Source organism: Pezoporus wallicus, unplaced genomic scaffold, assembly GCF_028554395.1.
Source record: "Pezoporus wallicus isolate ANWC-B61680 ecotype Strahan unplaced genomic scaffold, APGP_CSIRO_Pwel_v1 contig_2384, whole genome shotgun sequence".
NCBI lineage: Eukaryota > Metazoa > Chordata > Aves > Psittaciformes > Psittacidae > Pezoporus > Pezoporus wallicus.
The window spans coordinates 3,107,076-3,131,902 of NW_026640488.1; the positions used below are offsets into that span (position 1 = coordinate 3,107,076).

General features: G+C 38.5%; 1 protein-coding gene across 3 annotated transcripts in view; it reads left to right on the forward strand.

Annotated features, from left to right (window-relative positions):
* The first annotated feature begins 391 nt into the window (after positions 1–391).
* GLRB (glycine receptor beta) overlaps positions 392–24,827 on the forward strand; it is a 47,327-nt gene continuing 22,891 nt past the window's right edge. Inside the window, exons 1-6 of one of the 3 annotated variants that reach the window (XM_057419121.1) lie at positions 392–614; positions 1,981–2,134; positions 12,378–12,484; positions 15,081–15,148; positions 22,616–22,845; positions 23,739–23,821. In XM_057419121.1, the coding sequence (XP_057275104.1) occupies positions 2,013–2,134; positions 12,378–12,484; positions 15,081–15,148; positions 22,616–22,845; positions 23,739–23,821 (610 nt within the window). In that variant the 5' untranslated portion in view covers positions 392–614; positions 1,981–2,012. Of the gene's footprint in view, positions 615–1,614; positions 1,636–1,980; positions 2,135–12,377; positions 12,485–15,080; positions 15,149–22,615; positions 22,846–23,738; positions 23,822–24,827 lie in introns of those variants that run through there. The other 2 variants (XM_057419119.1, XM_057419120.1) reach the window with 2 other exon arrangements.

Consider the following 24,827-nt stretch of genomic DNA (forward strand, 5'->3'; position numbering starts at 1 on the left):
CAAAATAAAGTCTGGAAGATAAAGAAGACTTGGAAAGGTCATGGTTTTCAGTGACTTGGTCACTAACAAAAATGTGAGACGTGGGGATGATGCCTTTGAACTGTAATGGCAGGGTGGGCATTTGCTAACATAGGACTCCTCTGCTGTAGGATGTTGTCTGTCCAATATTTAGGCCGAATAACTGATGTAAGGAAGGAGATCATCAGGTACCTCTGGCGACGGGAGGGCCGGGGGGTGGGCTGGGGGGTGGGTGGGTGTGTGTGTGTGTGTGTGTGTGTGTGTGTGTGTGTGTGTGTGTGTGTGTGTGTGTGTGTGTGTGTGTCATCGGCACCCAGCCGGGCCCCCTGTGCTCACCCCGCCGCTCCCGCCGCCGCTCTCCCGCCCAGCACCCGTTTATGGGCGGGCTGCCGGGACATGCTCACTGGGAGAGTTCCGCGGCTGCCGCACATGCTCACTGGCCGCGGAGGGCACCGCCGGAGGTAGGGGTTCGCTCCGCCAGCGGAGTACCCACGCTTTCGCTCCGCCGGGGCCGCGACATGCCCCGCCGCCGGTTCCCCGGTCGCCATCGGCCGTAATCGCGGCGGAAAGGGGAGGCCGCGGCTGAGCGTCTGGCGGTGAGCGCTGGGCCGTGGCGGTGGCGGGTCTGCGGGTGCGTGCGGGGCCCGTCTTCCCTGGGGAAGGGGCCGCGGAGGAGTAAGGGGCCGGCCCGACAGCCCCATTACCACCGGGCGGCCGCATCCGAGGCCCCGTCAGCACCTCGGCCAGCGCCGGCCGTGCCGCGGCGGCGGGGCCGTGACGGGCTGCGGCGGGGCGAGGGGGTTGCTGCTCTGAGGGGAGCGCCAGACCCGTCCAGTCGCTGCGGGAGCCCCTCTCGTGTCCTCCGCCCGCTGTTCCCAAGGTGCGCCCGCAGCACGGAGGCCGCTCCCTGCCGTGGTGCCGGGGTCAGTGGGAGGCCTCGGGCCGGGCTGGGGAGGAGAAGAGCCCGGCGAGGCGTAGCGGGCGGAGGGGGCAGGTCCGCGATCGTTACCTGCCGGGGAGTGTGGGGCTGCGGCTCCCCGGGACACTGAAGCATCCCGGTGCCCTCAGGAGGTGGGGGTAGGGAGGGAGAGGCAGCTCCTTGGAAAGAATTAAACAAAATTAAGCAAAATAAAAGTGGGAAATGCAGCTGAGGCGTCTGGGGTGTCTCTGCTGGGCAAAGCAGATGCCTGGGAATTACCTGTGGGATGGGAAACAAATGGGAAATGCCTGGGCATTGTGTGTCTGCAACCAGGAACAGCGGGGCTGTCTCTGGCCGAGCACAAACTCAGTGCCAGGCCCTTGGGGTACGTGCTTTGTGCCAGTGAGAAGTTAAAATGTTGAACTGAATACAATGCAATAAAGCGCAGTATCGGGGTTGTGTTACTAACACTATCTTTGCAAGGCCCTTGCAGAGTTGCTCAACAGCGAGAACACTTCGTGCAAAGTAGTAAATTGTGTTTAAATTCTGTACATAAAATGAAATTTGCAACCCTTTCTCATAGCCAGCCCTGAAATGATTGCTATTTTGTCTGTGCAAGGTCATAGAGGCTTTGCAGTTCCCTGACTTGTTAGATGATCACTAACCATCTTTAATGCAGTTTATACAGGATATTTTTGGTGAGGAATTCAGTTTCCAAGTTTCTGAGGATTGTTAGACAGCTTTTGAAGGACAACATGTTTATTTCTTAAACAAAGTGGAGCAAACTTGCATTTTAAACCTGTTCCTCACTGTCAGTCTCTTAACTTTGGGAAGCTTGTCTGTCAGAAAATTGCCAATGTGGGTTCCATATCTCATGTGCACCTCAACAGACTGTGTCTCTCCAGGCGACTAAGATCAAACTAAAAAAAAACCCAAACCAAAACACAACAAAAGCATTTGTGTGTTTGCTTCCTTTTGGGGGTATGTGATCCCATCTGGAATATCTAACACTACTAACATAAACCTCTTCTCTTTTGCCACAGACTGAAGGTTTCTCTGAAGCTTAATCTTCAAGATGAAGCTCTTAGTAGCAGTTTTCTTTTTCATCTCGTTCTCCTTATGGGTTGAAGAAGTCTGTTCCAAAGAGAAGTCTTCAAAGAAAGGAAAGGGGAAAAAGAAGCAATACCTATGTCCATCGTATGTTCCTTGTTTCTATTATGCTTTTGTATGATGGTGATCCTGCCATTTTTTTAACAGTGGTAATTACTTGGCAACTGAAGTAGCAGGTGATGTTTTCTGCTGAAAGAAAGGGACTTGGGGTGGGGATGGGAGCAAGAGGGTTTGACCATCATTGTGATTAAGTTCTCCCAATGAGTGTGTTTCTGCTGCAGCAGGTCCTTTGCTTTAACAAAAGGAAATATCAAAGCCATAGTAAACAGTTACTTTCTTTGGGGAGTATCCAACCCAGTGTCTTTCTATTTATGGGGTCATAGTAGTGTGGTTCCATAGTGCTGTGCTGCCTGGCATTGTGTTGCAGGTGTACTGGGAAAAGCAAGGAAGATGCAAAACTGTCTTAATGCAGTTTCTGGTTAGCTTAGTTCTGTAAGAGAAGGCTTGCAGAGCTTAATTCATGTTGAATAGAACTAAGGACTTCAGCATCTTCCATCAGTGATTTACAGCACTGTGACTTTTATGGAGGTGGATTGATTGTTGCTATAAAGCATGCTGTTATGGAACAACATCTCTGTAAAAATGCAAAAATTAAAATCTGTCGTTGGCCAGCTGGACCGAGAATGTATTCTGGAGACCCATGATTACTTGGTGTTAAAAATACTCCATCTTTCTAATGCATACCACGTCTTAGGTTGTGATCTATAGGACAATGTAAAAGTTCAATTTGTGAGTGCCTTCTTTGTCATTTTCTTGGCCAGCCTTGCTGATCTTTATAGTGTTATGGTGTAAATATCCAAGGAAAAGATTGATGGAATATAGTAAGTTGCCAAGAAGCGTAGAAGAGAGCTATGGCTGAAATGATAAAATTTGTTTAGACAAATTTAAAGCACATTTCTTCTTTGACCATAAAAGAAGAAGAGTGAAAGATGAGACTGGCTATTTAACATGAATAGACTGGAAGCAATGCCTGAATGATACTTTTTTAAGTTCTCACTCTTTTAAAATATTGACAATGATATTTATTTGTAACCCCAAATTTTTAGAAAGTTTCTAGTAACAGTGAGTATTTTATTTTCTTTTTTTTTTTTATATCAAACCTAAAAATGAGATCCATCTTTGGATTTAAGTACATTAAGATACAAATGTGATCATGACAATGACCCCTACCCATTCTGTCCCTTTTGACTACTTGAGTTCTGAATGAGCTTTTGATCTGAGCTACCATGAGGATTTGTAGCTAGGAGAGAAATGTCAGAGTTCCCAGGACAGGTGACAGCACAGAAGTCCTCAGAAAGTGATTTACACAGCTGGGAACTGAGTCCAGGTCTTCCATGGTCTGCTTCAGCAGACCATGTTCTTGACTTGGTCTTAATTAGAATTTAAAAAATTAATGTCATTTTTTTTTATTGGTAAAGGGGTGGATTTAATTTTTATTTTTCTCTTAAGCACCTCTTAAGGTACCTTACGCTTTTGGACACCAGTTGCCATTACAACCATTAAACACGATGTCATTTGTCACCAATATACTTGAAAAGCATTGAATAAATGCTCTAATTTCTGATGTGATACTTTTACATACCAACCAGTCAAAGCTTTCTGTGAAAATATTAGTGGAATCCAGTATTCGTCTGATGTATCACTTGTGAAGGATTGCTACCTGAAATTAATTGCCCCAGCAATAAGCCCTGTTGGATTTTCTGAATAATGAAAAGGTTGCCTGTATCTTACTTGGCTGAAGTTCACAGTTTGAGAGACAACCACTTGTAATAGCAGGACTGTGGGACTGCTATTTTTGTGGCTGGCATCTAGAAGACATCTCATGTGAATGAGCAATGAAAATCAGTTCTGTCTTGCAGAGAAAATAATGCCCTCTTAACTCAGGCTATCAATGGCAAACTTTCAATCATCGGCACATTTTTAAGTCTTCCACAAAACTTCTTGACTTGGTGACACTCTGCATTATACAGTAGTCTGCCTGCTCTTAATATGTATTTTTTTCTGTGGAAAAAAGTAGTAAGGACTCTTTCCTCAGAAACAAACCAAAACAAAATGCAATGGACTGGGAATGAAGTGACACCATGGGGGTTGACAAAAAATGGTCTCAAAGGAAGTGGTTGAATGAAAAATTTACTAGCAAAGCATGAAAGAAATCTTTTAGAAGAATGCATTGTATATGTCTAAAGGACAATAAATAGGATTTTGCATTATTTATAAAATTGAATGGATCAACTTCCTAATGAAAACACATATTTAGAAGTTAAAATCTTAATCTGCCTTTAATTTGCTTTGGTTACTGGTGCAATAAAATTTAAAGCTTAATTGTAACAAATTATTGCCTTCTATTTCCTTAAAACTTACACTAAGCTAAATTTTACCTCCTCAAGAGCACAAAAAACCACACCTGTAATTATATAAGGAAAAAATATACTCTTTACAAACTTTATAATGAAATTCAAATGTATGCAAGTAACTTCCCAGGAAAGATTTTTACTGAATCTGATGTTACTGCCTGAGTTCCTTAGTCTGATGTTAAGAAATGGTTATAAGACTGGTTTGGGACTTCAGAATAAATTTGTTTGTATGGAAACCGAGCATACTTGAACTTTTCCTTTTATGGCACTTCAGAATACAAGCCTTTCACCAAATGTTCCCCCCGGCATGAAATTAACTACTATTAGAATAAGCTGAAAACAAGCTGATTAGAAACCCCATTAAAAGTTCATTATTGTCTCATAGATAGATATTTTCTTCCTTCAATTAGGGAAATTCTATTTGGTATCTTAGAGCAAAACCTGTTGTGATTATTCATAATACTGTACTTCTCAGTGCATTGTGTGATTTTGGCTTGATTTCCCATCATAGCTTCATTTATTTATGAAACTGTTTTTCTCAGCTTATTATTGAGGGGTTTCATGAAGTTGATGCTCAAGCACTTGATTCTTACTTTGATTTAATGCTTGCTCAGAACAGATGTAAGATTTAATATCTTACATTCAGATAATTTTCCTTCTTACCTCAGGCTTTCCAAATGAAGCATAATTGTACTTACGTCTGAGTCCTGAATGTTAGTTGATTAACAAAGAGATTGATATATTAGGCCTAAAATCCCATAATAGGGAGGTCTGCAGTGTAAATCTGAGAAGCTGTCTTCCACAGATGGTTAGTGTAATAAAATATGAAGCTTTAGTGTAACACTTCTCTTGTCTCCATGGAAAATATATATAATATACATATAAAGAAAACAGGTCTACCTCTTCAGGAAAATAATAAAAGAATTTTGTGGATTGCAGTCTTCTGTTTACAAAGCTTGTTTTGAAATTCACTATACTGAATACAGATGATTTCCATAAGACAAATGGATTTAGTCACTTGATCATAGACTACCCACCCACTGTTACTTCTTATTAACTTTTCATAATTCCTCATGATACCTGTTTCTGGTAAACATGTTAGACATTTAGCTGTGCATGTTTCTAAGAGCACTGCTGGTAAACATTTTTCCTTTTGTTACATCATAGTAAATACTTCAGTTGTTTTATGATGTTATCCCCAAAATCCTTAGTAGCCCAGAAGGTCTCTACTCGAAAAATACTTGCAAGATCTCTAGGCAAATTAAATTGTAAGTAAAGGGAAGTTTGGTTAGAAGACACAGAGATGTAAGAGGTTCGAACAACAGCTAACAAAATCAGTTGACTGTGCCCATAATCACAACTATCCCTATTAATTGTAGTTTTACTATGACTCAGCTGTCCACTTGCACAGTGTTAATTTCTGAAGATCCCAGAGTATCTCTAATACTATGACAATGCCAAGCAGGATAACCTGTATCACTAAATATCATTCTTTTGTCTGGATACCAAGGCTCTGCTTTTAAAATAGTGTCCCTTCTTGTCCGTTCTCATCTTTGAGCGTTTGTCCACATGGAGATTTATATCCATGTAGATGATTAACTAAATACTGCATGATATCTAGATATACTTTTTTACCCATCAAGCTGGAGTACAAATCATATTTTGGCTTGTATTCAATGAAGCGTATCAGCTACTTCAGAAACTGTGAAATGGCCCTCTAAGCCCTCCAGAAAACATGGCTTGTGCCATCTGCCGGGGCAGAGGTATAGAAAGGTCATAAATGCAAACGTTCAATAAACAGCTTCTTTTAAAAAGTAACAGCGAAAGACAGTGGAACTGGAGAAAAAACGAAGTTGTTTGAAAGTCTGTCCTAAAATTTATCTTGGTTAACTTTCAGCTTCTGCCACATTCTTCCCATAAAGACTAAAGTAGAAGTTCAAAGAGAATCCTCTCCACCTTCCCATAGTCAAGGGCTTCTTTTTTTTTATCAAGCATTTGGTTATACATGGCCTCTCTATCTGTAATATGTGATCAACCCCAAAATGTAAATGGTGGGAAAGTGGAATCATCTCTGTCTTCATCCCATGTTGTAGAAGGCACTGTTGATAGTATGTGGACATTTAATTTGTAAGTGTGATGAGAGGGTTGCTACCATTTGTGGGAGAAGATGGAATGAAGTTGACAGAAAACCTTGAATTCGGTTGTGGAGGCAGTTTCATCTCGCAGTGGTTCTGAAGTACATTGCAGAGCTCATGTCTGGTTCTTATAAAAAGTCTTTTGCCTCATGGTAACAGCAGTTGGTCAATGATTCAATTATTCTGTATTATGTAACTCTCATGGAAAGCCATGATCCCAGACAGATAGGGCCAGATTCGAGGGGGTTTGGGAATTTGTTTTCAGAGTGGATGAATGTGCTAGAGAGCAAAAAGATAACAATATATAAGCAAACCTGAAGTTCTCTTGTAAAACAGTAATTAAGTGTGGTAGGCTGGTTCTTGTTCAGTAATTCACTGTCTCAGTGAACAGCATTTACTCCATTCTGAACACTGAAGCGATGACACACTGCAATCTTGGGGAAGGGTTACAGACTTTGTATTTCACTTACAACCTCCACACTAAAAAAAAAAAGTTAGAACTGCAGGATTAATTAAACTCCCTAAACCTAAGCCCAAGGAAAACCATAAGTCTAAGTTCTGCTCTCAACTCCACCAAATGAATCTTTGAAAGACAAATTATATAAAATGTATCTCCACTTACACTTCCCACTTGCATCTCCACTTATACCACCATACAGGTTGTTAGATTTTACAGAGATCCACATATTGTCTCAGTACTTACATTACATTAGGAGAAAAGACTGGGACAAGGAACTGATGTGGATAAATAAATAATTTTTAAAATGTTCATGGTTCTGCTTTAACATCTGGATGTTGATTGTGTTTTGTGTCTGTGTGTGATAGCGAGACACAACAGGACACCCATTATGCACAAGGGTCACTTAGGTGGTGACTTCAGTAGGATGCAGAGATGCCTAAGCCAGGGGCAAAGCTAATTTCAATAAGTGGAACCACTGCTGTAAGCTTGCTCTGAGCAGTACGAGTCAGGGTGGATGAGGTACCATACTAACCAGGTTCTACTGATTCAGGGGCTGTCATCTCTGTGGTGGACAGATGTATCAGCTTGCTTTTCTAAAGCTTAGGGTATAACAAGGCACTTCAGTTTGCTATATAAACACTTCTAAGGTTTCTAACACTGGCAATGTTAAATGTGAGACCAAAGCTGGACTTACAGGTTTCTGATAGACAAGAACTGAAATAGTGATACTACTGAACTATTCACGCCACCCAGCCTCAGGAAGGTTCCATACATGCCCACATCAGGAGACTACTGTGCTCTTTGGTCTATCTATGGCAGGAGATGAAAGATGAGATATTTCAGCCCTGCAATTCAGGGTTCACAATTTGGGTTGCCCAGTCTGGGTTTCTGTCTCAATTTCTGCTATGAAGGAATCTTTTTGTTTTCCACAGTGCATTACTTCCAAATTTAGATACTGAAGTTACATATCTAATTTTAGGTGTTTGGACGTCAACTGCACTTCTAAAGACACATAAATAGTTACTTAGAGTTCCATAGTTCTAATGTAATTAGTGATACCACTTTGCATTGGGAACATTGTAATTATTCTTCCCAGTAATAGATGTGTCACCCAGTATGGTTTGAAAATGCAGTTATTAAGCATACTAGAGATCAAAGAGATCGCTAAGGAGAATTATATAGTATCTTGTCATTTTGTGTTAACCTGCTTTTATGCTTTGACTTATTACACTCTAAAAATCAAATGCCTGCAAATAAGAACACTGATAGTTTACATCAGGGAGATTATACTTACAATATATGCTGAGATAACAGATACTGTGTTTTCCAAAGCTTATTTTTACCATTCTCATACATAAGCTGCTGTATTATATGACTAAAATGTCAGTTTCCATCACATAGATTATATAAAGTGTACTAAAATCTGTTGTTTTCAGCATTATATAGCTGAAGATTTTTCTGGAGATAACTAACTGTGAGTAGGAATATATAGTTTTATCTGTCACACAATAATCTAGAACAATGCAAAGTCAAAGCTTAATGCTAAGATTATCCAAGCTACGCTTTCTAAGCAAGCATAAGCAATAGAACAAGCATGCTACCTGACTGTCTGGACTACAGTGTGTGAATACATACCTGTGACATGACTGTTTTTTTCCTGATTGTCATGCCATAAGTAAAAAATACACTCGTGTTCTTTTTTAAAATTAGAGATTCTTTAGCATAATGTGATCCTAAGACTAGGGATCAGAGCACTAGGTGAATTAATAGAACAGCAAAGGTTCTCCTTCCCGTTTGTGTAGAATATTGTATATAGTCTTTATTGCCATCATCCTCCTGTAGCACTGCAACTCGTAACTTCAGTGAACTCCAGGAGACTAAATGTCATGATAACCTGCAGAGATATAATGTCTTCTGAAACATTTGCTTAACACAAATGTAACATAGCTGTGTAAATTTCAAACCAAGTGTAATATATGCTTCCTTTTGCCTTGCATATCTGCTTATCTGAACTTCTGGATTTTGATTAGTGAATTAGAAAAATAATTATCCATAGTCATCAACTGAAAATGTTAATCATGTCAAAGTCAGTGGTAAAATGTGTAGAGCTGCAGTAGAAGAGGAAATGGGCACCTTACTGCATATCCTATGAAATACAGAATTTGAAGTCATTCTTTTATTGACCAGTGATATCAGAAGTAACCTCCCAAAGACTGGAGAGAGGCCAGTCATATCGCACAGAGATGTTATGCCAAAAGACTAACTGTACTTTGTTTTCTTTCTGGCTTTTGAGAACACTGTAGAAGTGAGAACACTTTGAACGCTTTTTTGAGAATACTGTTTGGTTTCTGTTTTGTTTTTTTTTCCCAGAAAAAAGGCAATTAACATAATTGTTAATTACTTGCTTTTAAATTCCCTGTGAGAATTCTGTTACCATTCCCTCTGGCATTCACCATATCTTTCTTAGAACTCATCAATTACTGTGAGGACTGCTACTGCATCTCCATTTCTTAGTACTTTCCAGCAGCTCCACATACGTTTAACACAAGTTGAAATAAATGTATTAAAATTACAACACATGCTGCATCTGGTGGGAACCTAAGGGAAATCTTAGGCTAGTTGTCAGCTTTTCACAAATGTGAAAATTGTAGGTTAAGTAAGAAAAATTGGTAACTTCTCAGTTGGTGTGAGTGTTGTTATACTGGAATCAGACAGCCTTCAGCAAATTGAAGTACTTCTTTTCTTAGGAAGGGAGGTCTTGGCTCAAATTATTTTTCTCTTCTGTAGTCTACACTTTTGCCTATTGTTAATTCATTCCAGAATGGTCAATTAAGCAGTGTAGTGGTGGCTTTGGGTAAATGTCTTAGTGGCATAAATAATCCTAGCCTGTTTCCCCAAGCACCTAACCAATCCCATTCGTTGTTTTTTTAAGTCATTCTGCTCATCTGTCACTCTGAAAGTGGCATAACCTCTTAACTCACCGAAACACATATGATTTATTGATTTTGGCATTTTGATCAGCAATGTTCTCTGAAGGAAATCCAGTCCTTGTGACGATGTTTTAGTCGCATGAGTGCTATTCAATGGTGGTAGTTCAATGACAGCATGCTGTAAAAGTAAAAATATAACTGATATTCAGCAGAGCTTTTTTTTCCAGTAACTATTCCATTTGCTTCATTCAAAGTCACCTTTAGAAAATAGCATTTACTGACTCTCTCTTCTTCTCCCAACTCCTAACAATGTTATTGTAATTCACTTTGTTCTTATATAAATGAGGATAAATATGTGCACATTATACTTGTATAAATTCAAAACACTACCCAACAACTTGCAGGAGATATGATTGTGAAGTTCTTTACCAGAAAGCAGTGCTGCCACATGTTCTTCCCATCACTGTCTTCCCAGTGCAGTAAGTCTCCTTTGTCTAATTCATGGGTGACCTTTGAACAAACAGCCTGAACAGATATTTGTGTTAACATACTTCTGCAGTGCGACTCAGATCTCACAAACTACCGCTTTATTCCTCTTACTTGAGGAGACAAATAAACCTGTCAGCTGTGTTTGGCTTTCTCTTTGATGTTGATGTTCAGTCATTTAATTTCTCAGATTTTTTTCCTCTTTTCCTCATTGCATTTTACAAGCATCTGTATTTAATTTATGTGTCCATGTTATCCTTGTGGTTCAGATTCCCATCATCACTATTTCATGAACTTTGTATAATCCATGTTTGTAACATGACTAGAGAAGCCCTTCCTGTTATCTTTGACATCCCGGGCCAGACTCAATCCTGTCTGGGTCTTAGCTTTCCAGACTTGATCCCTAGCTTCATGGACAAATGTCCCTGTATTCTTCCCAGGCTGCCTGTCCTCGCTTCCACCTTCTATAAGCTTCTTTCATCCTTCTGAGTTTCCTCAGCAACTCCTTATCCATCTGTGGAAGCCTCCTGGACTTCTTGCTCCATCTCCTTCTTGTTATGACACAACACTCCCGAGCTTTGAGCGGGTGATCCTTGAACATCAATCAGCATTCCCTTCCTGCCTTCTAGAGCTTTATCCCATAGAATATAAATTGGACATCTTAAAATCAGGAGATCTGATACATTCATACAACTTTCATTTTAAACTCCGAAAGCCTTCAATGAATGTTTAGGTAATGCAGAAATCCAAGAGGACATGAAGGTAACTGAAGGATGAGAAGAAAACTAGCAGTGAAGCAAGATGTTATAAAGAATAACTTGTAGGTCTGTCAAGCAGACATTGATAGGGGAAAGAGCAATGAAAACAAAAGAAATTAAGCACGGTGAAGGAGGCAACAGCAGCTGATACTGATTATGGAAAACATTTAGGAAATAAACAGGATCATATTTAAAAATATATTCATGCATTTGTTTGCTAGAGGTGATGGTGTCAATGCATATGACAAGTCTCTGTGGGGTGTTTGTCTTACGTGGCGTTTTGGTTACTACATTATAATGACAGAAAGTCAGCAGAGTAATCATAAAATGGATGGGAAAATGATTACAAGACAGGATTCAAAATTGGAAAACATCACTGAGGAGGTTTTACAGACAGCATACAAGTTCATTTACATGATATTATCCACCTGCTAGGTGCTTAAATACATGGGGTGGGGACTGATGCACCCTTATTGCTTTTTATTACACTCAATTTTGTTTTACTCTTGTAGCTACATTTACCTGTCAAAGGTTCTTTTCAATTTCAGTGATGGGTTTAATTTAACACCCAGCACCATAACAGCAAGGTAAATAGAGATGTTTAAATTCCCCCTGCAAACCAGAGGAGTCCAAGGCCTTCTTTTCTGTAACAAAGCTTTCATTAGCACTTGACAATGAGATTCTGAAATGGCTCCAGCTCTCAGTGGAATAGCTGGTGCTGGCGTGGGAGAGCAGGAGACTGCCAATAGCCTCTGTGTGGCTTGGCGCCCGCAAAGTGGCTGTCAGTTTGCTTATGTCCCTAATCTGACAGTCACTAAAAATAGTTCAGGTGGATGCTTTCTACTGATGAAGAAATCATGTTCCTCTGGATACTTACATTAGAAAGAAAGGGAACAATTAGTGAATTCTGCTTTATTTACTTCCACGTTTACAGTTAAGAGTATATAGGAAAGCTTTCACTTTTTTTCCAGTTTCTGGAAAAATATGGAAACATCACAGGCAAAAGAAGACTGCACAGTGTGGAACCTGAAAATACTGAACATATTTTGCTCATGAAATGGCATTTATGGCATGACTTTAAAATTACTTAAGTTTAAGCACACAGTTGTTTCTGTCTTAATAGTAACTAATGCACTTTTTGTTACAGCCAGCAATCAGCTGAAGACCTTGCAAGAGTACCTGCTAATTCTACCAGCAATATCTTGAATAGGCTATTGCTCAGTTATGATCCCAGGATAAGGCCTAATTTCAAAGGTTAGTCAGATATTTTAGACTTTAATCTTTGGAATTTAACTTTTGCTCTTTTCACACATAGAAAATTTATACAGTGCTAATATTCACAACCTAAATTTCAGTTTGTTTGGTAGATTTTGTTTGTTTGGGTTTTTTTTCTTTTTAATGGAAATTCCCCTAGGTAGTGTGAAACTGCAGAAGATATTTACCCTTATGAGCTGAAAGGTAATAAGTTAGGATTTCGTGATCATAATAGCATGTGATTATTATTACTAATACTATTACTATTATTTTATAAAAGACTTTTTAAAATTAGAATTAGGTTCCATAGAATGAGTTTTTTAAATGTCTTTTTATCCCTACATTTTAGTTAGACTTTTGTAGTATTTCAAATTTTCAGTATTTTATAACTGTAAAAATATGATCAAAATTCACTATTGGTGTTATTTAAGATGGGTTTATAAAAATGGGGATCAGCAGTATCACTATTTGGAAACTATATGGTTACTAAATCCTTTAAAGATATATTATAATACAGGTTACACACTTTGGGGTTTCAAGTAGGTAATGAATTTAAACACATTCTTTGCCTTTAAAACATCTCTGTGGTAGTCAGATCTTGTAGGAATCTTCTGTGTAGGAAAATTTAATTTCCTTACATTTGCAGAAAAGGTTGGAATACATCTTCCCTGAAAAGCCTCTAATAACTCCTACAGCTGGAAAAAGACATAGGCCATTTTATTACATTACAGACACTGAAGTTTACATAAATCAGTCCTTTTGCTTTAGAACTTCCATTGAATTGTGTGTGCATTAAGAGATATTTTAACATGCATATCAATAGCATGGGACATTTGGTAATCCATAATTTTTACTGGGCTTCTGAAGAGACCATTTTCAGATGTTCTATTTAACTAACTTTTCTAAATGTATTAGACTCACTTCCCAGCAAGTGTCTTTATTTCTTATTCTCTGTAGAACCATTTATGTTTTCAGCACAGAGCCTTGTCACAAAGAATAAACATCCAGCCTTTACTCTACCTGTTCTTCAGCATGATCAGCTTGTAATTGCAAAGCATGCTGCAGATTTCCTTATATTTTTGATAACCCTGCTGGCAGTCTGTAAGAATCATGACAGAAGGAAAAGGAAGGACATTCAACGTTAACTCCAGGGAAGTGGAAGGAAAAGAACATTTTCTGACAAGTGGTTTGCTCATGTTAAAATGTTCCTCACACATGACTGATTTTCTTGGTGGGCACTTCCTATTCAAATCTGGAAGAGATAATAATACACTCTTGGCTACCAGTGAAGTGGTGGGTGCTCTGTTACACACATCAGGCAATAAACAAAGTATTATGTTTATTGCATAATCAAAATCATCACACTTAACTAGTCTGATTTAAAAGAAAAAAAAAACAACACCTGGTTTAACTGAAAAAAGTGAAATTTTATCTTAGTGATCTTCTGGTGAACCAAGAGAGCGAGTTTGAATTTATGTATTAAATGTACACCAAAATATTTCATGCAGGCAAGCAAACTATTAGATGAGGTACATATTACTTTGTATTGTATTTGCTTACCCTGTCAAAATATTCTTCATATATTCTTATATCTCTTTTGTTGCTGAAATTAGGAAGAAACCCACTGAATTAAGTATTTGTAACAGTGTAAATGGGATCAGATACATGCATCTAGTGCACATACTGACACTCAATATATAGGTGCTAAATAAAACTAGTGGGCCATAATTAGGTCTCACAACCATCAGGGCACTTCTCCTTGCTTCATGATAACTCTTTGTTAACACCAGATTAAATGACTGCCAGTCAGTTCCCCCAGGGTGACGGAGGGCAGATGTAGCAGCTGTCACACCATCCCTCTTCAACTACAGGAATCCTGGCTGTGGAAAAGAGGAAAAAATCCAGGCCATTTTAGTATCTTCACAGCTGCTGGCTTCTAGAATTTTTTCTTGGCTAATTGGTAACCATTGTAAAATGGAGCAACTTTCCAGCTCTCTTGCGCCAAGGCTAGATAGCTGCGAAGGCTGAACAAAACAACTTTTCTTTCTCTGTATTCATACTTAATGGTTATGTACTTCACTTGCACAAAGAAGTAACCTCTTACCATATAGGTAAATGTCTCATCATAAATCATAAACAGGTAATTTGGGATGATAGATCTTGACAGTTAAAAGTGTCTGCTGCTAGAAATGGGAATTGCCTCTATCCACTACTGTGTGTGCAAAAATAATAGTGGATTGTGCATTCTGTAGTAACAGAAAATCATGGAATTCGAAAATTACTCAGATTTATGATCTGTGATATGCTTTAAGCTTAGCACTCTGGACTAAGTGTGTTTTTTTCTGTTTTCTTATCACTAGGTTGAAAAGAGTTTCTGTGATTTCTCTTGGCTTTCAATGGAAACAGATTATACCACAGCCTTTGAAAACTGTGTATATACTAACTTTAAAAGATAAAGTTGTATGACCCTATAAAAAAAAGACATTTCACATAGTGATATCAGTATAAAGGAGCTTTAAATGAAAGATAACGTACCTTTACTGGACTGTGCAGTTCACCAGAAATATTTCTCTATTTTTCTTTATTTTTTTTTAAGGAATTCCAGTCGATGTTGCAGTCAACATCTTCATAAACAGCTTTGGGTCAATTCAAGAGACAACCATGGTAAGACAAATTAAGTTATTATAGCACACATGGAGATTTTCTCATTAAATTAAATTTCAGACTGAGGATTATGAATTGTAAAGTAGAAATGATTGTTATGATTGTAGACCCTGAGGACTGGGTTAATGGGGTTAGTGACTGACTGTGCTTTATGCCATAAACCTATTAATCTATTTCACTCTATATTTGTCCACAGATTGTTATAGCTTTTAGGATCTGATGTACATGAAAGACATGAAAGGTTTCTAAGATGCAAGGAATGCATTTATTTCCATAAGTTATTAAGTTCAGGGAAGAACACATTTGGTAGTATGAATTAGGTAATCTTGCAGACAGTTAATATATAGGTTGCTTGGTGTATTACTAAAGAAAGTAATGAGACTGTGTATGAGAGAAAAAGAGTGTACATGCATAAGGCTGAAGCATACAGGTTCTCTGTTTTATGTAGTTCTGAGGATAGAAGTAAATCATGGAGAAATAGAAGGACAAGGAGTACAGGAGTAGACCATCAATGATGATACTCTTACTTCCATTTATTTACTGTGTGAAAGAGAGAAACTGAGGAGTTAAGATTCTAAAAATGTGTTTCCAATTCCACCAGAAAATTTCAGAATGTCAAGAGCAGCTCTAAATAATCCTCAGTATAGTTTTGATTGTTTTTGTTTATTTAGGAAATAAAACCTATTTCAAAATAAGAAGTCATTTCAGCAAAACACTTCCCAGTGTTTTGGGACTTGAAGATCTTTTTTGCAATATTTCCAAAAAACGCCAAAAAAATACTACCCAAAAAGTTGCATTTGATTGTTGAAGATGTTCTGACCTGATCAGGGCTGTTCTTTTGTGCAAAAAAGAAGGGAGTACACCATGTCTTGCCAGCATGGGTGAAGCCGCAGCCAGAGCATGCACTCAGAGTGGGAATTCTGAGGTGCTCCCTCAGCATCCCATTTAGAAATAACTTCGGTGATCTGCTGCAACCAAAGCATTGAGGCAGTTCTTAAAATCAAGCTGCTTTTTTAAATGCTGCGAGTAAGGCAGCATTCGTACTCATAATGGCACAGAAGAAATAAACCATAATACAGTTAATAAATAATAAAACACTGTTTGTTGCCGCTGGAAGTAAATACCCACTTAAAATTCAGAACCAGCTTATGATACGCTATGACATTTCAGTAGGATTGTGGAGCTGCTCACCATTAAACATACATAATGGTTGAAACTGCTTTTGAACTGCTTGGCCAGAAATTTCTGTTTCTTCAGCTGAGTAAAGATTTAGATGTGATTGCAAATGATAGTAAGTCAACTAATGCCATTAGTGAGAAGTGATATTAAAACAAAGAATGTAAGTATGCTGAAGATGCCCTTAGATTTATTTCTGAAAACTAAAAGGGGACAAAAGTTTAAAGAGGGGCAGGGAGGAAGAGCAGGAAAGTAGGAGTGAGATAATTGTCTAAGATGGCAGGTATGTTAGGCCAGATGGCCCTTTCAAGTTTCTGAAATTTATTGCATGCTTTAAAAAGTGACTTTTAAAGAGGCTTTTTTACAATTCACCCAGATCCAAATAGTAACAAAACATGAATGTAAGGGGTATGCTTCCCCGCCTCAAAATTAGGTATACTCGCTACAGTAATGTATGCATGCTTGTCTGTGAATTCCTGATATGGCCACTTACAAGTTTACTGGGATGTTTTGTAAGAGAAGTCATGCTCTCCTCCGTATTTCAGAACTTCAGACAGCATCCTTACTTTAATTTATGCTTTTATTTAGATTTCTACATCCAGCTGATCACCATGATAGCTAAGCATGTTCATGTGAAGTTTGGATTACTTCTTGGCTGCCTCAGTGTATCACAGGAAGCACTGACGAAAGAAACAGTCTATCTGTTCTTCATTTTATTACTTCGGAAATTCCGCCTGCTTCAGTGGGCATTGGGTCCTGCAAATATCCAGGAACCACTGCTGCCTTCAGGCTAGTCTGGTACTTGCCACCAGATTGTATGTCTAATGTCTGGCTAATGCACCAGACAGTAGAATCAAGTCCCTTAGACTATAAAAATGTTGCACCTCCAGAATCACAGGAAAAGTGTTTCCTGGAGCTGAGGCATCAAGTCTGTGAAGGACCAGCAGGGCCTTTTGCACTCAAAAAGGAGAGACATTTGCAGGCAGTAACAGAATACTGAAAAAGGTTCCTCAGTGTTGGAGAAGAGAGGGGCTGTCTCCAGCCCTGGTGTGAATTATGAAGAACATTGATTTCTTGACAGTCTCTAAAGTCTCTAAAGACCAGAAGCTACTAAACCACTTGGAGTTCTGTCATTACTGATACCAAAATCTGTGAAATCATGTATTTCCAAGTATTTCCACTGATGAAGCATCATGACGATTCTTAGCTCTGTAGCCACTTCTGGCTGGAGTAGGTGAATTCATACAATTTCAGAAAACTCTATGTGGGGATAAAGCATCCAGGTTGAGCCATGCTAAAGGGATGATTCCTTCTTTTGGTGATGGAATGGTGGGGAAAAATATCCATCGGTTCCAGGTGATTGGAAGTGAGATGGTGGTAGAAGGCCCAACAAACGAATGCAAACAACTTAGCATTCTGACCTCCTGTTGTTCAGAAGGATGTTAAAAGAGATGCAGAGGGAGATATCTACAACAAGATGTCCTTTACCCCACTCTTAAACCCTTCTCTGGGCTTGATGTCTGTAACTTCTAACAAGTTAGCAGGCTCCCACAGTGTTCCTTGCTTTGAATCACGGTGGCTGGTTCTGATGGTTCCTCCCATATTTCAGGAATCCCAAAAACTTATTTTCAATTTTTTTTTTTGCTTATTGTGCTTCTGGCCCCATGCTGATTACATTCTTAGCTATGCAGTTGGCTCATCCTCAAGAAAAAAGAGTAGAGATTACCTCCCACTGAAGTAGGACCTACTTAGTTTTTAGGAGAGAAAGGAATTTCTTTATAGAAAAGCATTGACATGTTTGAAATAATATTAGTTTGAAGCAAGACAGGACCTGTAGTGTGGATCCTATGCCTAGAAGCCTGTATTCTGTTAATCAAAACCTTGTGAAGAAACTGAAGGGCACATATTTGCTCTGTATCTAGAAAAGGTAACGTTCATATTGTGTCATCAAATACTTGAGAGAACAGAGATGTTTTCACCCACCTATCAAACAAGTTAGCTGGAAAAACTACACAAAAACGAGTTAACTATGGAGAAAATAAGGATTTATACAGCTAAAATGAAGAGCTTACACCAGAGCTACTACCTTCTAGTAAGCTCCCTTTATCTTGACTAACTTGTTTCCTTCTAGCTCATTAGACTGCTTGTCTAGGATCCTCTAATTCTGATTTTGCAGATGTTTTTTTAGACTGCAGATTTGTGGAATAATATGGTGATTATGTCACATTTACAAACTGCTATAGTCTGCATGACTAGTATAGGATTCCTGGGGATAAATCCTTTCTGGGATAAATATTCACAGGGCTACAGTATTTTAGCTGTGTTGATGATCTGACCCTCTGTCTACAGAATCTATATTCAAGTTTGTAATTTCAGTGTAACCTTTTGTCACTGACTCAAATGGCAAAACACCACTTCCTCCTTCTCCTTTACTTTAAAACCCTGCAGAAGGGTCTTTTTAATACTTATGTGTATAAAAGAAAATCTGGTTTCCTTATTTTAATCTTAAAAATGCCATTTTCTACTTTATTTAAAGACAGTACTATTATGCTTCCTCTCTTTGAATGAGTGCAGTTCATGTAGAAAAAACCTTTCATGATCTCCTGTGTGCTCCAGTCTGTAGAGGGAGATCTATTTGCTATGTTGAATTTCTGGCCTGAGGAGTTGTTCTGGCTACACGTCCACTGTTTAGTAGGTTGAATTTGAAACACTTCCTAGAATGCCTCATCTTTCAACCTCCCTGCAAACAACTTGCCTTCTGTTAGAGTTTAATGGGAAAACAAAGCCCTGTAGAATACTTCTCTGATTCTTTTTATCTGCCAGCTCTAATTTTTTATCTCCTAGCTCTAAAATGCTGATGAATGCCTCCTTCATTCCCTCCCCTTGTTTCAGGCATTTTGATTGCTATTTGACCCTCCTTTATTATAAAATTCTGGTTATTCTGCAATATTCAAAGAATGTTTGTAAAATGCATAGGAAGAAGACTATATGCTTCGTGCAGATCACTTCTTCTGCCCCTCTTGAACCTGATTGTAGTGTACATACTGAATCTTAAAATTCATTGCCCAAATTTGAGAGAACTGGTTGCAGAAATCTTTTAAAATAGATTTGTTCCAGTTATTAGTGTATACTGCTGCCAGATGCTGTACTAGTTCATGTTCTTTCAAGAAGAAGCCCTTCTGCACATCTTTGGCTAGCCACCGTTTTGTATCCTGACATCTCTGCTTCCTTCTACATTTTCTGTGTTGTCTCAGGTATCTGGTGGCCTTCCTTTCCATGTGCCCTCTGTTAGAAGCCTTGTACTGGGCTCAGCAGCAGCAGTCATTTTCTCCTTCTTAGTAGCTGGTGCAGTGCTGTGGTTTTGACTTTTGGCCTGGGAACAGCACTGATAACACCGATGTTTTTAGTTGTTGCTCAGTAATGTTTACTCTGACCAAGGACTTTGTGAGTCTCATGCTCTGCCAGGGAGGAGGGGAAGCAATGCAAGGAGGAAGCAGAGACAGGACACCTGACCCAAACTAGCCAAAGAGGTATTCCATACCACAGCACATCATGTCCAGTATATAAACTGGGCGCAGTTACCTGGAAGGGCTAGATCACTTCTCAGGTCAGGCTGGGTATTGGTCGGCGGGTGGTGAGCAGTTATATGCTCTTCCCTCGTTATTTCCCTTATCATTATTATTATTGGTGGTAGCAGTAGTGGTTTGTGTTATACCTTAGTTACTGGGCTGTTCTTATCTCAACCCGTGGGAGTTACATTCTTTCGATTCTCCTCCTCATCCCTCCAGAAGCTGAGGGAGGAAGGGAGGGGGTGGGGGGGTGGAGTGAGTGAACGGGCTGCGTAGCTGAGTTTAAACCACGACAAGCTTCTAGTCATTTAGGTAGGTCTGAACCTACCTATTTCATGTTAAGGGGATTTTTCTTCTATTGACTTAAATTGGAACAAGATCAAGTTCTTAAAATATTGCAACATCCCATTTTTTGGTATATTTTAAGTTCATTTGTAATAGAGAATGGAGGAAAATAAAATAGCATCCACCTGATCTTACTTCCAGTTCTTATTTTGCCAGTGCATTCTGCTTTTCAGTGATGTAAACATCTTCTTCTGAATGGGTAAGCTGAAAGCAAGTGTTGGACACTGCTTATCATTTGCCTATGGCTTTGAGAAGGCATCTTATTTTCTTAAAATTAGGGTAATGCACTATTTATGGGGATATTAATTTTGGTGTGATGAATAATGTAATGCTTGTGAGCATGCACAAGATTCACTATTTATCTCATATGGTTTAAAGTAATTGTTTTAGCTGAGACAAGAAGTGCATTTGGAATGGGAACTTCAGCAAGAAGCAAGTAAAGAAAATTTTCAACGATATACATATAATTGAAAATACACTTTCTGAGATAATTACCTGAATTCCCTCCTGTTATGAAGCTTTGCTATGAGAGGCTTCCAGTACAAAGTCACTTCATATTAACTACTGTTTTATGCTTCATCTTTACTTTGACAAGATAATATAGGACTTTGTATAAATAAGAGTCATACTACATATATTTTTGCAAAACCAGACTGCCAACAAGTAACATGTCTCTAAGAACCATGCATATTAATAAATATTGCTTCAGTTCTTTCTACTTGTTTTTGATGCTTTGCTTTTCCTTACAATGCAGTAGGAAAAATATTAAGCGGTATAGTGTAATAAAGTAATACCTGGGCTGATCTGACTGGTGGACTGGACATGAGAAAGTGGGCACTGTATTCTGAGAAACAGGGTAAATCAACAGGGTAATTTGTTCTGCATGAGGTCTTAGACAAGTGAACGCCTTCCTGTTGAAGTTAGCATGCCTGTCTCAACATGGCACTTGTGTTGGACTGTAAATGTGTACATTGTAGTAAGTGCAACAGATGAGAACTCACATTGTATCAGTAGAAAAATGTGTAAGAGGTCATTAACATGTAAAATAAACAACTTTATAAAATTATCTTGATATGCAGAATCCATTGACAAACAAAAAATATGTTGGGAACCTTCATCCACAGATTTCTAACATTTTGCTACAAATGTAAAGCAGAAGCAGTGTTTTCACTTCTGTAAAGGACACAGCCCTTTCTCTGGATGCTTTGTACCTAACGACAGGAAAAAAACAGAACACATCATAGAAGACAACTAGGAAGACTGCAGATAGATAGAAGTTATCTTACACATAGAATTTTGGTTTATTTGTAGGACTTTCCTTATTTTATTTCAACAATAAATACCTGCAACAATGAATACGTAAAAATAATACCTCAGCAATACCTTTATTCCTTTTCTGTATGCAATCTTCCTTGTTTACATATACATTAAAAAGAGGCACTGGCTTAAATTTAAATGTAAAAAGCAAAAAGATTTAGAGGTAAGACTGAAAAACTGTAACTGACATACTGGGTCAGATTTTTCCTTTGGATGCACAGAGCTTTCACTAAGGATAGAACACGTGCGGGTATCATTTTGCCCTGAGACACATGCTACTTCAATTCCCAAAGGCAAAATCAGGTTCTCATTGAGCATGGCTCTGCTACTGTCCATCCTTGAGCAAGAGTCCTGCAGAATCCAGAAGGAAGTTTTCTCTGTGTGAAGCCTTGATTTTGTCTCTGTTTAAGGCCCATTCTTTTACTGCTTTCATACATGATGCCTCAGTACTTGTGTTGCAAGCTGGTATCCGTTTTCCTCAGTTACTAAAATAGTCCCAAATCACTGTTACAAAGTCTGAAGCCATATTCTGGGTGTGTATTGTAAAACCTGTTATCTATCTACCTAGTCTATTTTCTGCTTTTATAGTGTGATATTTTGCTACCAGTGTGCCACTTAACCAAATGGAGAATAAGATGGAATTTACACTCACAGGATATCCTTATTGAAGTGGTATCATGCCTGCTGCCTGCACCAATTTCATGTAGTAAAGCTATGGCCTCCCTTTGCCCTGCTGCATGTTTTTCTCTATGCCTGGGTAAAAGGGGGCTACTATTGAAGGGATGCAAAAATAATTCAGGGGGACAATTTGGTTCTTTTAAAAAAAGAAAATTATGATATTCAAAACATGAGTGAGACATACATAATCTACCTATCTGTAGTAAAACCTATTAAACTTAGCACTTATTAATGTTGTTTGAATGGTGATTATTATCTTTGTGTAGAAAATATCAGGGCATAAATTGTTTTTCTCTTCAGAGTCCAATAGAATGGTTTTCTTTCTCCATAGGTTTTTGGGTAGACTTCGGTTAGTCTAATATTTATTTATTCTTCCCGTCAGGATTATAGAGTCAACATCTTTCTAAGACAGAAGTGGAATGATCCCAGACTCAAACTTCCCAATGATTGGAGAGGTTCAGATACACTGACAGTGGATCCAACTATGTTTAAGTGTCTCTGGAAGCCAGACTTATTCTTTGCAAATGAAAAGAATGCTAACTTCCATGATGTCACACAAGAAAATATCCTTCTTTTTATATTTCGGGATGGAGATGTCCTAGTCAGCATGAGGTATTTTATTGACCTATTTCTACTCCTCTTTTAAGTGAATTGATATCAGATATATATGCTGCGTTAGACTTAGTAATACGATACAGTTTATGACTAATATTTCAATTTATATGACAGTTTGTAAACAATACCACAATAAATTGTGTGTAAAGAAATCAGATGAAGATGTTTTAAAGCATGTCATTTGATAGCATAGCAGGTACTAGAAATTTGAAATGTATGTAGGCTATCTGAAGTAAAGCCTTCAGCAAAATAATATTATTTGCACATCACTTGAATTTCTACATCAGCCAAAGAAAGTGGTGGTTACTTAGTCAGGATAGAGTGTGTGCAGCTTAGCCATGGCACTCCTTGATGCAGGAAGTGGTGCGTGATTAAAGTGTACGTGGATAGCAAAAAGCAACTGGAAGCGAAGCATCTTATTGGACAGGAATAAAATCTTTCAAGGTCCTTTAAATACAGAAGCATCACTTCCGGTTTAGGAAGTCTGTGAGGTGTAACTTCTGGGAGGCTGCTGGACATCTAGCACAAAATTATTCCTGATTGCTGTAGTCTCATATTCTTCTGCAAGAGTCTGCCACTGGCCACTGCTGGAGACAGGACTCTCTTTTGTATGGACCTTTGGTTTGGTTATTCTTATGACCTGTATGTATTTTCATCACATATTAGTAGGTCTCTGATTTGTGAACTACTATATATTTAAAACTCTGTATAAAATTTTACTCTCAGACTAATAGAGATAGCTCAATTTTAAACTGTTACTTATCATAATTTTAATTTTTTCTGCTATTTTAGAGGCTGAAAATCAAATACCTGAATTTTGTTTTCTTACTGCTGTCTACCGTTTTCATGGCAGCTCACACTTTTTTTAAATTCTGTTTCTGTATTTTCAGATTGTCTATTACTCTATCATGCCCTTTGGACTTGACCTTGTTTCCTATGGATACACAGCGCTGCAAGATGCAATTGGAAAGCTGTAAGTAAATCAATCTATTCATAAAACCAGTTGCCTTCTAAAAATGTGTGAGAATCAAACAAAAATTGATCAATTCTGTATTGTTCGTGTCAACATTTTAAATGAAAATAGTCTTGAAAATAATCTTCACTGGTTCCTACCAACATAGATTTCCCTATCAAAAATGTTTTTTATGGTTATGGCACCATGCACTCTGTTTTTAGCTTTTGCTATCAAACATAATGACAACTGATGAGTTTTTCAGAAACTTCTACAATAAAGTTAGTAAAATGGAAACACACATCATTTGGGAAAAAGAATCCATGGTTTCCCCAAGTAGTTTTAACTTCCACAACCTGTGCTGCTCTGTAGGTTGTTAGGGACCAATTTATCCCCTTGCACTGAGAATGCATTGCATTGTTTGAAACTCTTTTGATATGGTGCTGAAGGAAAAGTATATGATGCGAATGCATTCAGAACATTTAGCATGAAATCTTTTGAAAGTGGTTTGAAAATGTGTTGTAGATGTAGTCAGGTGTCTCTCCTTTACCAGTCTGGTCTCTAGGTGATTTGATCTTACAATGGGGCAGCCAGGTCTTGTCTGTGAAGGGCTTCATGCCATGCTGGAAGTTGCAGCCAGAATGTTCCTGAAAACCATCTGCTTTCCTTCACCCAAGTAGAAGGGTACCTACACAAGTAGAGCCTTTTCCCAACACTGAACCCTGATAATCCCACTTTCATGGCAATTCTGATTTCCTAAGTAAAGACAAATGTGAAGCAGAGAGAAGGAAGGTGGCTTGCTCCAGCCCATTCCTGCTATAATACAAAAACTTTGTCGAGTTGTTAATCCACCAATTCTGGTGGGGAAAAGGAGGTTAGGGAAGACAAATGTGAAGAAAGAGGAAGTTTAAGCAAAGCTGAGCAGGGCATCCCAGTAGGAACAAGGGTAATAATAAAATAATAATAATGATATCAGAGCTTTACAATTTAGTTTTTGATTGTCAGCATTTACCTTTAGAATTGTAGT